Source organism: Micropterus dolomieu, linkage group LG02, assembly GCF_021292245.1.
Source record: "Micropterus dolomieu isolate WLL.071019.BEF.003 ecotype Adirondacks linkage group LG02, ASM2129224v1, whole genome shotgun sequence".
Classification (NCBI taxonomy): Eukaryota; Metazoa; Chordata; class Actinopteri; order Centrarchiformes; family Centrarchidae; genus Micropterus; species Micropterus dolomieu.
Genome location: NC_060151.1, coordinates 12,298,287 through 12,314,510, shown reverse-complemented (window position 1 = coordinate 12,314,510; position 16,224 = coordinate 12,298,287). Strand labels below are relative to the sequence as shown.

Below are 16,224 nucleotides of genomic sequence, written 5' to 3'. Positions count from 1 at the left end.
TTGGCAAATGAATGTCCTTTGCAACGAAATGAGAAGCACTGTGGTCTATTATGGTTATATAACCAGCACAAATTAACCAGATGGGTAATAAGGAGGGAAAAGTTGTTTACTCACATTTCTTGCTCTGTAAGTTAGGATGCTCTAACAGGGCCAGAGTGCACTACTCAATGTTGTATAACATCTAATAAAGTTTCAGGGGTTTTTGTTGGTTATATTTTACCAAAAGGCAATGCAGCTAAAAGTATTACTCTGCATCTGTGCTGGGGTTTCTGCTTCAAGTGTTTTTCTTTTTCTGTGAATGCTTCTGTTGGATTTCCACCAGAAAGGTTTGGTTGCTTCTGCTTGGCTTCTTGGTGCCGACCTTCGGACTGTATTTTTCTGAATTACTTCATTGATCCCTTTCCCGAAAACCTCAAGATAAGCCGCCTGTTACACAATACCTAAAGAGCTTCTAATCAGCTTCACTCGACTTTCTCTTAAGGATTTCATGCCACACTAAAAAGGCTCAAAAGAAATGACTTTCTCTCACACCTGTATAAGCTCAATTTTTTTGCTTTTCATAATATCAAAAACAGTCCATCAACTCTGGATTACGGAGAGTAAAGTCACTAAACCTCTCTCTTTTCATTCCTCTTAGACGTTGTTGCATCATGAAAACAGACCATAATCCATAGGAGAAGTTCCAACACACATAAGCAACACTTAAATGCTGATAACACAATGTTATGTCACGTAAGACTCTTCACTTTGCCTGTACTTTAAGATTACTGCATCATGCAATGACTTTTCAAAATCAAAAAGCAACAACTTTAACATTAAAGTTATGTGTAACAGGAAATGTATGAGACCATGGTTTAGTCTAAATCTGTCAAAAGCTTGCTTAATTATTCCCCACCACTAATAAAGAAGACCTATTTTATTGGTACAGTAATACAGTATATTGTTCCAGCTCTTATTACGCTCTTTTAGGTTTTGTAGTGTTGAAATAAAGTCCTCCTGACAACAATTTAATGGGTCATTCAATGTTAATATCTAGCCTGTAAAAAGGCACCTGCAGCTATGAACCAGTTCGCTTTGGAGACCTGGTATAGATGATAGTAATTATGCAATGACCTATCTAACCTCCCTCATTTAATGTCTTTTTGTCACAAGCACTTTTGTCTCTCATCTCCCTCTGTTCATCTTTCAAAAGAAATCGTTTTACATCTGAGAGGCGTTGTGTTTTCATTACTTATTCAAAGTGTTTTCATTTTATTTTCAACATTGACTGAATAAATAAGAGCCAAGTGGGCAACAACAACAACAACTAAAAAATAGTCCTTCCTGAATAATAGATGGGCGAAATTGCTTGGGGAAAGGTTATCATTTTAGAAACTGAATTATTGAGCTGATTATGGAAGTGATGGGGAGAGGAGATCGCCACTGCAAGAGAGGGTCTTTGGGTTTATAAGGTGTGTGTATTTGACCTGAAAAATCAGAATGAATATACAGTTCGTCATCAGATAAAAATGTCCGACCTCAAAACCTGAGAAAAACACAGAGAGACAGAAAGGAAACTATGAAGTGCGGTCTTCGTGTTCAAACAAAGTGAACACTAGTCGCGGATGAGCTGAATAGAGAGAAAACAGCATCTACAGCCGCTCCTCTGCGCTCTGCGATAATGTGATGTGGTTGGAGCTGTCCTTGGTGCCGAATCTGCAGGGACTCTTCCGACCGCAAATTGCTGCAACTTCTGATCTGCATCAGCCTTGTGTGCGCGTGTATGTGTGTGAGAGAGTTTTCTGTTTGCGCAAAAACAAACAAACACAGCTGACTCTCTTGGCACCCCGCCACCCAAGCAAACCCTTCTCCGCTGCCTGCAAACGCGCGTTTTCCAGATGAATAAAATACAGCCAGAAATGACAAATAGTCGAAGATTTAACACGTGGGAGCCGGGACGCAGTTTCATCTCCTGAATGTGATGCTGCTTCAGGAGCCGATTAAACAGGAAACGGGGCGCGATTCCCTCCCCTCCGGTCGTGATGCAGTGAACCTGCTCTGCGCAGAACCAGGCTCGCTGTATAAAAACGGCAGACCTTACACAGACGGATTACAACAACAGGGGGACACGAGCGCAAAGCCACTGCGGCTCACCAAACCAAAAAAACAAACAAATCACAGCCCAGCACAAACGCCGATATGCGGGCCACGAAGAAGGCAGTCTGTTGGAGACTTTTTCTATTGTCGTGCCTGTTTTTGGAAAGTTCATCTCAAGACTTTGGCGGACAGACGCAGTTCATTTGCACGTCCGTACCAAAGGATATGGACATATGCGCCGCCACCTTGCAGAACAGCGTGCCGGGAGAGGACTTGAAGACCACTGTTATGCAGCTGCGGGAGACGGTTTTGCAGCAAAAAGAGACGATCATGAACCAAAAAGAGACCATCAGAGAACTGACCTCAAAGTTGGCTCGGTGTGAGAGCCAGAGCGGCGCCGAGCCCGGGGACGCGCGGCCCGGGGGCAGGAGGAAAGAAGCTGGGGCCAAAAACACAATGGGGGATGTATCGAGGGGCCCCGCTGACACTTTGACGCAACTATCACAGACTTTACAGTCGCTGAAGCAGAGATTAGAAAATCTGGAGGTAGGCTGCTGCTTCTGAGGACATTTCCAACACTTTGGGTGACTCTGCGCAAAGCTCCGTCGACCAAATTACAACCTTTTTTGTTGACTAATATAACAATACTACTAGCCCACTACTGCTACTACTACTACTACTACTACTAAATAATAATAATAATATTAATAATATGCGAATCAGGTGTCTGATTAACAGTATTAAATACAAATGTGCCATCAGAGAAAAACAAACCTTGCTAGATATAAAGTAGGTTGCTTGTCCAGTAGGCCATAGAGAAAAAGTCGATCTGTAATTATCCCCAATCAAATTCATTCTTTACAATGAGCTGAATGTTTCTTTTCCTCCTAACAGCAATTCAGCAGGAGTAACAACTCAGTGCAGGCGAACAGCCTCAAAGACCTGCTCCAAAGTAAAATCGACGACCTGGAGAAGCAGGTCTTGTCCCGAGTGAACAGCATCGAGGAAGGGAAGCCCGGACTTCGGAACGAGACGGAGCAGCGTGGGAGAGTAGAGTCCACCCTCACGTCTCTACACCAGAGGATCACCGACCTGGAGAAAGGTAGTTGGGAGGAGATTATAGGCATGCGCGCAATATAGTTACGGGGGTCTGGCACCGGTGGGTGAGTAGGGATTTATCGTGGAAATATCTACAATTGGGATCCGCAACCAGAGGAGAGATCAGATCGCAGTGAGGCCGGACAAAGGAAAAAAAATCTCTTCTTTGCATCCAGTTTGGCATTATAAGCTTGTATGACCCCAGCAGTCGATTTAATGTTTTACTTATCCGCAGTTTCCTGTTCTAATTCATGCAGATTAAACCGCTTCAAACACGCATCCCTCCATTTTCCTTTGTAAACCATGTGAGAACTTCAAAACCAGTTTGGTTTGGGACACATTCGATACAGTACCGCCTAAAAAAGTGTGGCAGAAAAAGACAGAGATGTGTGGCGGACGAGGATGACGAGGTGAAGGTACAGCGTCATGGCGAGATTAAAGCAAATCTGGAGCGTGGCGATTGTGGATTTGTTGTGTAACGCCTGATTCCTATAAATCCCCAAGGTTGTGTGCAGTGATATATCTGTGTTTATGCAGCCTTCTCCAAAGTATCTGAAGCCAACTATTTTCAATTTCTTCTACACAGGTCAAAGAGAAAACAGGCCTCTGGATAAATTCCAGCTCACATTCCCGCTGAGAACCAACTACATGTATGCAAAAGTGAAGAAGAGTTTGCCAGAGATGTACGCCCTCACCGTGTGCATGTGGCTCAAGTCCAACGCGTCCCCGGGAGTGGGCACACCTTTCTCCTATGCAGTTCCTGGTCAAGCCAACGAGCTGGTCCTCATAGAGTGGGGAAACAACCCCATGGAGATACTGATAAATGACAAGGCATGTCTATAAGACAGTGGAAATGTTTATGTGCATCAATTCGATTGTTTAGGTTACTGCAGCAAAACATTCACGCCTTTTCTTCTGTCTTATTCTAGGTCGCAAAGCTGCCTTTCCTTATAAACGATGGGAAGTGGCATCATATCTGCGTAACCTGGACCACTCGGGATGGCGTTTGGGAAGCTTTCCAAGATGGCGTCAAGAGAGGGAGTGGAGAGAATCTGGCTCCATATCATCCCATCAAACCACAGGGCCTGCTGATCCTTGGCCAAGAGCAGGTAAAGAGCTGTTTTAAATGTCCCCCAGTTCCACGAAGGCAACCCATTCTGTTTTAAGACACACATGAAACTACATGTGGAGAGCATCTTCACTTCTTTCTTTACTGTAACAGGATGTTGTGGAAGGACACAATGTAGGGGGATCATTATGAGATAACCTATCACTTTGTTCAATACAATAGACAGGAGACATTAGCATTAGCAATGTGGAAAAGTAATTTTTCCATTTCATTGTGACTTTAAAAAACAATCAGTTTTCCATTTTTTAATAAGGTCTAACTGGAACTCATCGATAATCCCAGTGGATTGAAGATGCGCGTCCCTCATCCAATTTAATCAGTCAAAAATAAATAAATAAAATCCAGATAATCCATAGAGAAAATTGTGTTCTTTCCATGAAGCAGCAGGAGGCGCAAACTCATATCACCCTTGATTAAATCCATTTATCTTTACCACAGGACATGCTCGGAGGAGGGTTCGACGCCACACAAGCTTTTGTCGGAGACCTGGCAAATTTTCACATCTGGGATCGGAAACTGTCTGTCGGGGAGATATACAATCTAGCTACGTGCAGCAGCAAAGCGCAGGTGGGCAACGTTTTTGCATGGATGGAGACGAGCCTTGATATTTACGGAGGTGCCTCGAAGTGGACATTTGAAGCTTGTCGCCAGCTCAACTGAACTGCAGAGATGAGTGCATTCGTCCAAGCCACTCTGTCTGTTACAGCATTGGTAAATCAATTTGAAAGAGCAGGAGGCGAATATTTCAATGAATAGCATCTGGATTTGTTATAGATATTTGAAAACATAATTTGTGGACACTTGATAGATTTGTACCAGATTCCCAATGGGGGGGAAATGGACACTTTGGCATCCTGTGGTGCCTGACTAGCATATCAGGCCTACTTTCATATGAAAAAGCATCTGATGAGGCCCCAGAGAGCAAGGGATGCTCCCAGAGGCCTTCAAAAAACCCGACAGGCCAGCATCAAAAGTCCAGTAGGAGGTCATATAGTTTTTAACGAGCAGATGTCACGCAATTGAACAAAATGACTGAGTTCTTCAAACCGTCTTTTCTGTCTCGACTGCCAGGGATTTTCACTGTGAAAAGGGACATAGCGGACTTCGTTAAAAAGGAATGAGTTCTTCAAGGAGGTCATGAAATAGACGACGTTGTTTCTCTCTCTCACTCTTCTGTCTCTACCACCACCCGCTTGACGTGATTTTGTGTAAAGATTGCCAACATTTGAGCCTGAGTGCCTTTGGGCTGTTGAAAAAAAAATCTCAGCACATTCATTATGATTTGCAGAGTGTTTGTGTTTATTTTTCTCGTCAATTAATTCTCAAAAGGTGTTTCCTTGTAACACTCTGAATGATGTCGGATCAGACAGTTTATTGTAAAATGCAGCTCGTTGATGATAATGACGCATTTTGCAGATGTTTGTACTTCAATGGGAATGTTCTCTGTACAGTAACAGCATGTCTTAACTTCTGTAAATGCTGCGTCAGCATCTGATCTTTGCTTCTACTATCCTACTTTTGGGTTGAGATTTTATACTGTATTGTTATATGCTTAAAGCATGGCAACACCGAGAGATTAAAAAAAAGTTCTAGTTTTTGTAATAAATTGTGATATTTGAATCATATACAGGTGTAAACATATTTATTTGAGAAATCTGAAACTTTGCACATCTTTATGTCATACAGATCCAATGAAATTATGGTCTCAATTGGACACATGGGGGTGCTACAATTTAAGGTCTAAATTTTACCTGTGTACTAATGGACTGAATCTTAAACCTGCTCTCCAGAGTGTGCATCATAAGATTGCCAATTGGGCCATTACATTTATAATCAATAATTTTACAGTAACAATGGATCATGGGACTATTTGCATGTGAAAGGGGTTGCTTGTAATGATGAACGAGTGAACAGACACTTTTCTCAATCAACTCTGAAATCCCATTCAGGTCTGCAGAGTGTATTAGCATTTTTTTTAAAAGTCAATGTTGTGGTGTTATGTTTGGGTTCTCACTGCTCTCATCAGCAGTTATTTTCAGCAAAACAGCACTAGAAACCCACTGCGCACTATGTGCTCAGCACCAAATAGCATATAAGGTTAACGTCCACATAGTGCAGCATTTAGCAGCCAATGTTCCCCAAAAACTTCTGAGGAGTTTGTGGAGATCAAAACCGGACAGATTCGCAAGGTGGCCTCCAAATGAGTGCTAGTGGTTAGTAATAAGTTTGCTACAACAACCTAAAAAGGTTTTGTTATGTCAGCATGTTTGTGCTGCCCAAGCAGCCCAAAAAAATCAGTTAGCCTATTACAGGTGTGGTGTCCGAACAATAATGCTGCGATGATGTGTTGAGAAGAAATCCGCTTGACACTGTTCTTGATCATAAAAGTTTATTACATCAAGGAGTTCAGCATCAATTACAAGCTCTGCAGCAGCTTGGAGAGTGACCCAGCCCGATGGCCACTCTGTCTCTCTGTACATCAAACACAGCTTATATAGGACATGTTTAGGTATCTGCTAAATACCATACAAGGGTCTGAGTCTGCAAACTAAGGCTCCAATCCATATAAGAGCAAAGTTCTATAGGATAAGTGTAGACATCTTGTTGGACACCAGATAAGGGTCTGAGCCTCCACGTAACCACTGACCTCTACTCTCCCCTTAAAGGTCACTAATCCTCTATCTAGCTGCTACAGTGCTATGTTAAACTGTTATGCATCAAATGCACATATGTTATACACCACACAGGTTTAATATAAACTTTGTATGATAGTGATCATGAACAAACGGGCTAATGGCATTACAAAAAGCTGGCCATCAAAAACCTGACCGATTGTTGAATAACAGTACAGCAGCATTTTCAAATCAACCGTCCAAAGGCACCAGAAAGGCCATTAAAAACATCCCCGAGGCCAACAGACAGTAAAAATAATGTGAAAAAGTTATTTTCCCCACTATGGCTTCTTGTTTTGTCGACCAATTTGCAGCTCATCTAATTCTCACAAAACCTGTCTCATATGCACGAGGGACCACAAACATATTTTCATACATTCAAAAGCGCGTCTTATCACAACGATGCAAAAAATTCATCGCTAGCTAGCAATATATGTTAGGTAGTTTATTCTCACAAGTTTAGTGTAAGTCAGTGAATTAAAAGTGGGACATTGCAATAACTCAATAAGCATTCATTAGTATCGAAAGCTCACTAATGTTGGGTGAAAATACGTGCACTGTCATTGTAACAGAAATATATCTGCATGTGGGATTTGAAGTTTTCATCCTTTGTCCAAAGAGGATTAAGAAAGTGGAAACGCCATCTTTCTTTAGTGAAGTATCAATCTCAAGGCAGTGAAGTACAAAAGAACTTCCAGAGGGGTACACTGTAGACACCAGCATCTTAACATAAATCACGTTTGTAAAAAGAGGAGAGAAAGACCAATACAGCAGTGTACACAGACCATGAGTACACACATTTTTACACACAATATTGTAAACACATGGCTATTCCTGTCAACAAAAGGTTGGCTTTGAGGTCATACATCTCAGTCGTGCAGTTTCTCTGCAAATTAATCACAGATGACACCGCTTGCATTAGAGGATGCAGGTTCTGAAGGTCCTTTCTTTGTTGTTAGAGAGGTTGTATGGTGCCACCATAGTCGGGTCATGTGTCCCACAAATTGGTTTCCATTCTTTGCCTCTAAGACAGTGGGGGTCTTTTCATCAATAGGGTTTTCCCCAGACACCAGTCAAACTTCAGTTCATACCTATCGCACAGCCATTACAGACAGCTAGTGTGACACATCTGGGGTTGGATTTCAGTGCAAATTCTTTCTGTTGGGAACCACAAGTCACACACAAACACAGGAACACACCTACGTATACACACACACACACACACACACAGACCGGTAAAGACAGACACACACATTCACAGTATGATCTCTTGCTGAGTGGCCACAGGAGGCCTAGAAAGTAATCGACTTCCTCCACCACATCCACCTGGCCCTGTTGACCTACAGAGCACATTTGTCAGAATCACATCTTTTTTCTCTTGACCCAAATCTTGCCCCAGATCTTGTCAGGTATATTTTTAACACAGCCAACCTGTTGACCTCTCTCCAGCTTTCCTCAAGCCCTAATTGGTTAGGAGGAAAGGTCAGATATGAGATGATTTTTGACCACCACATCTGGCTCCTCTTACGACATAAATTCATCACATCTGACTTTATTTTTCCACGGAGCATGGTCTATGTTACATTACCTTGAAATTACATGGAGGCAAGGCAGACCGACCTGAGCAATTTTAACGAAGTGGTGATGTGGATAGCAAGCCTTTACCATCATGCAGTACCAGCATCCCATTTCATGATTTGGAGCTGGATTTGCCTGTTCTGGGTAATTGCTGCTTAAAAACACAGGTAAACATCCATGTGTCACAGCAAACACAAATTTAAACTTAACAAGCTCAGAATGAAATCCGTGTCCTGTACAAAACAACACAGAAATAAACCTAGACTAAGAGCTTTGAGCTAAAGTCTGACATAAGCATGCTCACAGTGACAATGTTAACACATTCATCTTAATTTAACATGCTAGTATGCCAACATTTCATACTAAACACGAAATACAGCTAAGGCAGTATGACAGATGTTTCATCATAAATTATTTGTCCAAAGTACTGGACAAATTCATCCATGACCTTTTATCTAGCACCATCATCAGGTATAATTTTCAAAGTTATTACATTTCATCCTGTGGGACCATTAATGTGTGTATCAAATTTCACTGCCATCGATTCAATAGTGAGAGATATTTTTCCAAAAACCAAAAATGTCAACATTGTGGTGGCGCTAGAGGAAAAGTCAGGGGATCAACAAAGTCATCAGGATTCATCCTCTGGGAACCATGAACGTCTGTACAAAATGTCATGTCAATACATCCAATAGCTGTTGAGAAAGTGCCTAGTGAATGACATTTTGAATGTAATAAATTGCCTAAGATATGTCATTTGACAGACCGATTCACTCCGCGCAACGTAATCAACACAGCCCCTCGCTTGCTGTGAATTGTCTGGAGAATGATCTGCTCGATTCACACATGGGCTCGGTCCGACATTACACAGAGTTTGTACTAGGGAGCTGGTGGGGTGAAGTTTAATGTACGCGCCAGCTGATTCTGACATTTGCATTCTCAGATACAGCTTCTCCGGGTAATGTCTAGATAAGTTCAGGGTTGCAGTGCATGTGTGAAAGGGACTTAAGAGACCCTGTCTTCTATATTCAAAATATTGAAAATATCCACTACCCAGAGACTGCTTACTGTGCTTTATAAGGCAAACACATCAAATGTCTTATCAAGTGGCTGATGAAAAATTCATGACGAGAGAATATGAAAACAAACAAAAACTCCATGTCGGTGTGAGAGAAATTTAACTGTCCCACAGATGCTGAATGCGAGCGGTTTTGGCAGAAAATATTTGATTTGAGACACAGGTCACAATCTGATAATAAATGTTGTTCAGAGAAATGCATTTTTAATGGAAAAGAAATTATCTGCATAAATTTGGGAAAAAAGTGATAGAGTTTGATAGTATATCTAATAATATCAGTATCCTTTTATTGGATCACTGCAGAAATGCTGAGACACGCCTTTATTTTTCAAAATTATTTGGCATTTTTCTTGGTGGAGTTATGTGGTTAACAGGTGAGGTATGGGCCATATACATGTCACGCTCGGGGTCAGTGGCAGATCTTGAAGCAGGATGGCCTCCTTGGAAGTAATTCGCTGTCAGTAACCAAGACAGCTGCACTGATAGGAATGGCTGTTGTGTAGGAGCCGAGGCTAGGTGATACTGTATGATGTTTTTGGGGCATGTCTGCATTATCAGAGGTGTACAGACTGACTGTCTCTGCTTAGAATGCAATACATGTGACCTCCAGATCGCAATGTGACTTAGGGCATTTGAGTCTAACTTCCAGTAGGATGGCTACACACATTTAGTCACATTTGGTCGTGAATGAGACATCCTGAGTTTCCTGAAACCTTCTTCTTCAGTAGTAGTTGACTCGCTCACAAGAAATTCCATCCCAATTAGTATTTGATGGCTCAGAGTGGACCACATTTATAAAGTGTTGGTCTGGATTCAAACCAAAAACACACACTGTCACAAAACACCAGGATGTCTTTTGTTTAACACTGTGTCCTTTTCTACCCACTTCTGATCCAGTTGTCATAGGTGCTATGAGTAATATCTAAAAGCTTAACATAAATATTATACTAAAATTCTTTTCATTCATTTGTTGCTATGTGTAGCGATCCAGTTACACAACAAAACAAGGGTTTTGGGCCCAAATGCAGACACAGAGGGATGAGGAGTTTTATTTAAACAAACGGGTGACAACTTAAAGGTGAGGTTGCCGTAGAAAGTCCAAAATACAAAGCGTGATAATCCATGACAGAAAATAAGGCATAATCCAAAGACAAGAACAAAGCAGCAAGAAAAAACAAGAATGAAACAATGGACCGGCAACGAACAACAGACAGACCACCATATGTACACATACAGGAAGGGAAAGGATATTGAGACACAGGTGAGCTCAATCAGGGAAATGAGAGAGGTACAACAATCAAAGACAGGAAGTAACACAAAACAAGAACACTGGAAGAAGACACAAAACAGAACTAAACAAAACAACAGAAGGAACGCATAACACAGAGACAAGACCATGCAGAGGCAGGGAAAGAACATAAGGGGGGAAACTAAACAAAACCACAAGAAAAACCAAATACCAGAAAACCCCCAAACTGTGTTATTGTAATTATGTAAACAATTATAATTGGCATAACACAGAACAGTAATTGCCTGCATTAAACGTGCTTTAAATGCTGCCAGTGGTTGTTTGGCAGAAAGACAAAAGCAGTTTGGCTGAAGTGGTGAAACAGAACATACATGAGCATGAGACACACATCCATCCATACTTGTCCTTAATCTCAGAGCTACTTCTGCAGCTGTCAGGGTGGTGCTCAACCCTCCATGCCACTGAATGAATAATTGATTTCCTTCTGACATGGGAAATTCCCCCTCCAGTGTATCACCCAACAACCCTCAGTCCAAATATATGCAAAACATGTCCTTCCTCAAGGGAAAGGCAAACACAAAACCACACTACTATTTCTTTAATACTTCCATGTTGCCAGAGTAGGTATCTAATTACTTCTCAGGGGGAGAGACTATTTTGGATTTTTTTAAAGTGTAAAATCTATAGTCACTCAATTTTGTTTGTACTTTACACACATTTAATAAACTCTACAGTGTACACTATAGGGACATATACATATTGAGCCACATTGGCAGTGTGACAATCATTTTGAATTTCCAGCAGATGGCAAGGTGATACTCACTGCAGGATGCCTCATGACAAGCCAGCACAACCACAAAGAAAGGATTTTTACAATTAGAGGGTTTCATGTCTACCAAAATAGAATCAATCTAAAAACACACTCTGTTGTTCATTATCCTAATTCAACAGGCTCTATATGCTATAGTGCTGATGGCATGAACGCAATATTCTTCATCTTATTAAGCTTCTCCAAATCCAAAAAAAGCACATACAGACAGGGATTGGTAAACTCTCAAGACCCCTTCAGTATCTTTGCATAAATGAAGAGCTTGTCCACTCTTCCAAGACCAACATGGAATCTGCATCCAGCATAATTATAACGGCATAATCTTAACTGCTGACCCGTGTGATACCATCATAGTTACAGCAAACCTTCCAGGTCACTTAAAAAAAGAAGAAAAATGGAACCACCTCTGTCTGTCTGTCTGTCCACGACCTCCATTTACAACCAAAAACAAAACAGCCCAACACTGCAACAGCCCGTTGTTATTATTCAAAAGTAATGCTTTGGGAGTCTGAACTTGTGTGGTCAGTGCATCTCCTTGGACCACACTTTCTTGTCTAAGGAATGGCAGAGCAGATTAATGGTGCATTCCTACAGTTCCTGGTGGCCTTCATGCTCTTGGCTCAGTGCCCCTCTCTGCAGCTTGTTACTTGTTGCCTCTGCACACTGAAGGATAAGGTTTGCATTTTCCCTCTACAATGGTCAGATTAAAATTAGGATTATCTGTAGAAGGGATTATTATTCAGCGTTTATGGACATTGCTGTATCTATTGTGGGCCCGGTACTGATAACAATACATAGAAAAGCATTGTGTTTTCTTAAGTTATCCATATATTTTAGACTGGATTATATCTACAGATTCAGTACGCCCAGAGGCAAACATGACAGAAAAAAGTTTCTGAGCTGCTTTTACCACATCACAATCATATTTAGATCTACAGGTGTGCATGATACTTCTTCAGTGTACGTCCATCAAAAATCCCTCTGTCAATGATTCTTAACGCCACAATACCATCTATCTGGAGAAGCAACATCTTTAAATTCATAAAATGCAAAACCAAAATAATTTTGTAAATCAATGGAAAAACACTAAAAGTGAAACTGAGGGCACTTTGAAATGGCCACTCTTTCATAAATTACAGTTATTTGAATGGCTTGTACTGGTGTGAAAAGTATTCAGGTTTTGGGTCTCTACTGTTGTAAGTTGTCAGATTTAGTAAAGATTCAAAGCTCCTTTGTTTGCCACCTGTTTATTTACTTCCACAGTGTGATGTGCAAAGTGGGAAATATTTTAGCTTGCTAATTAACATCCCACATAATCCTGAATTTCCAAAATGATGCAAATATCAATAATATTCACCATAAATCTGATATGAACGCTACATAATTTCATCTCCTCTTAGTCATAAATATCCCTTTCTTTCCTTCTTTACAGCATCTCTCTCCTTCTTGGCACCCTGCCATGGCTGGGCTTTATCCACAGGTGTCTTGTGACAGAAGCTGGCACCACGGGAATATTTTTCATGAAGATGCCACAATCCATGCACCCTCCAGGAGCAATGCCAGGGGCTGTTTTCCATAATCAGGTCAATCACAAACAGCCACCACAGAGCTCTCCATCTCTTACTTCCACCACATGCACACACACACACACACACACACACACACACACACACACACACACACCAGGTACAGCAGAACGTGGAGGTCTGTATCTGTGAGTAATCATCAAGTGCATCAGCACTGAGGCAAGCAGTGACGGAGGAAAACAGGTGTCCTCACCTAACCTGACAGAGCAGGTGCAACATGAGGCAGCAAATTCTGGTTTCTTGTTTTGTTTTGTTTTTAAGACATAACTCAACAGTAACTTTGTGCATAAAAAAAAACTTAAACTAAAAATGACACCAGAAAACAACTCAATAAATATGTATCTGGCAAGTGAGACACATTGTTGTACTTCCAAAGCAGTAATAAAGTGAATTGCAAAATGAAAGTGAAGTTTCTGTTTGGACAGAACAAGTGGAATATTTCCCCACAGGAGGGCAAGTTGTTTTGGAGGATATGGTATACTTTTTCTCAATTACGATAAAAGCTGTGAAGTTCAGTATAATGTAAGTGAAGGACGGCGCCCCTAAGCTTGTTATCGACGGAGCCGCATAATAGAAATACAAACATTCCAGAGGTCAGTACTGTACCGCAATCAAGGCACAAACTAAACTACTGAAAAGCTACCAGCACAAATGAATAGATGGAATTTCTGTCAAGGTACACTCAGTCTACACTTAATAGCTTCAGTATTCAAGAAAATAAAATGTCAGATTCAGTTAGTCCTGCAAAACAACTGAAGGACATGTATTGTTGTTATGTACGCCATTTTTTTGTCTAAATTTTATTTAGTGCAGAATGGCAATGTACATTTAAATTTTAGGTTGCAGATTCTTAGGACTCATTATATTTAACTCTGGGAAATAAATCTTGGTCACAGAGAGTGTGCGTAAACTGTGATTACTAATCAAAGGGTCCTGGTCTACAATAAACGTCTGCCAGCGTATGGGTGAGATGTTAACAGACAAATGGCTGGTCGGGGGAGTGAGAAACATCTTGAGTTATATACATGTATTTGCATTTCCTTTAGTCAGCTCAGGAAGAGCCACTGAGTGTATGCTAATATCCCAGATGTGGTATGCCATTTGTTTTGCAGTTTAACAGTGGCTGTTGTGTTTGCACTGTCTTTCTCTCCGCGGCCACATATAAAGAAGTGATTCATTACATCTTTGACTCTGTACTCTTCTTCTTTGGGAAGAAATTTTCTTTGACAAAGTATAATATGTGACTCCAAACTCTTCACTGCAAAAAAGGATCCATTTATTAGAGATTTAAAGTGCACAGTTTTAGGGGATTATATCGCACTGGCCAAACTGCCAGCCCACAAAGAAAACTTCCATTATTTGGGAAAGCTGTTTGGTTAAGGTCCCTTGCCACTACCCTGTATAGTATTACATACTGGAGAATGTGCTGTGATCAGTGCTCAATGTCAGAGCCACTGACAGTATTGTTAGGCACAATCACATTCTTGGACAAGAAATATTAACTGGAAAACTTAAAGTTCAAGGTGACTAAAAGCAATTACAAATGGCACAAATAAAGCAGGGGTGCAAGAAATGAAATTCAATTGACAAGATACTATATAAGAAATAAACTAAAGTATTAGGAACTCTGTGTCATACCAGGAAGTGTTAGTAGAAAATAAAGTTAATTAAAGACATGGAAGTGGTTAACTCATTTTATCCTTTGAGAAACCATGTTAGGATGGGACCAACCTTTCAGCTAAACACATGTATTTGTGATTACAGGTATGAGGAAGAATACAATATGGTGATGCTGCCCAAACTTCTACAGCCACCCTTGACAACTGCAAAAGATGTGCAAGAACTTAGTAGAGCCCTTGACCCAGCTGAAGAAGATAACATGTGAGTAGTAAATAAAGGTTAGCAATGTGCGCTCCCATGAAATGTGCACGCCTGTTACGCACATAATGCGCGTGCATGTTTTGCGGGAGCGCGAAAAAAATATAATTCATAAAAAATGTATTTAAACAAACGTGTGTATTGCGCTTATACAGATGAATGGAGCAGAAAACAACCTCACACCTGCATTGACACGCTACCCTGTTTTTATATCAAAGGACCTAAGGGGAAAATTACGCAGAAGCTTTTTAACAAAAACTTCACTGATGCTCAAGAGTACATACTACGTGGTGTTGGGTTGGTGCCAACATGTGAGTGCAGTATTCGAGACATTGCAGCAGGTGCTCTACAGATTTAGCTAAGGAACCCTTTTCTCATTGCTTCGCCTAAACGGGTAGTTAGAGTGGAGGACAGTGTGAGCACAGTAGTTAAGGAATCTCTGGACATCTGAAAGGGGGAACAACACTAAAAAACAATGGGGAATGTGTCTAGTCTACTAAACTATGTCAAAAAGAGATACATCGTGTATAAGATGAGAGCACTGTTGTGTGAAGCTGCTAACAATGTAATATTTTATATTCAAAATCAGATTTTAACCGTCTTTTTAACTTTTTAAAGCAGTGTGGAAAGTCCATTTTTATCTCTGGTCCCATTCCCACAGTTGGTCGCGGTGCTGGCCGCTTCAGTAGACTCCTTGGCCTCCACGACTGGCTCCAGTCCGCCTGCAGGGCTCATCGTGTGTGTTATGTGGATAATTTTAATATTTTCTGGCAAAGAATGTCTCTTTTTAAGACAGACGGACTTCACCCAAACAAACGGGGCTCAGAAATGTTAGCTGCTCACATACAGCATGTGGTGCGGTCCACACATGATTTACGTGAATGACTAATCATTAATGCAGCACACCTGGACGCACCACCGCTCACTGAACAGATCTCTGGCTCACTGCCACAAACAACTGTCTCCACCTGCTGGCATGTAAAGCCGTCTGCTACCAGTGCTGTTCCAAAGACTTCTATTCCTGTCATCATCACGCATAGACCAGTAAACC

The 16,224-nt window shown here is 41.1% G+C and overlaps 1 protein-coding gene and 1 long non-coding RNA gene across 2 annotated transcripts; both read left to right on the top strand.

Moving 5' to 3' along the window:
* Positions 1-2,178: 2,178 nt before the first annotated feature.
* Positions 2,179-5,839, top strand: nptx1l (neuronal pentraxin 1 like). Its single transcript, XM_046041378.1, has 5 exons — positions 2,179-2,622; positions 2,971-3,178; positions 3,761-4,005; positions 4,104-4,283; positions 4,742-5,839. Exons 1-5 carry the CDS (start codon positions 2,179-2,181, stop codon positions 4,961-4,963), a joined length of 1,299 nt encoding a protein of 432 aa, XP_045897334.1. The 3' UTR covers positions 4,964-5,839.
* Positions 5,840-12,244: 6,405 nt separating this feature from the next.
* Positions 12,245-15,184, top strand: LOC123964239. The gene is made up of 3 exons (XR_006823380.1): positions 12,245-12,384; positions 13,142-13,292; positions 15,060-15,184. It is a non-coding gene; the product is annotated as an uncharacterized LOC123964239 (long non-coding RNA).
* Positions 15,185-16,224: the final 1,040 nt, after the last annotated feature.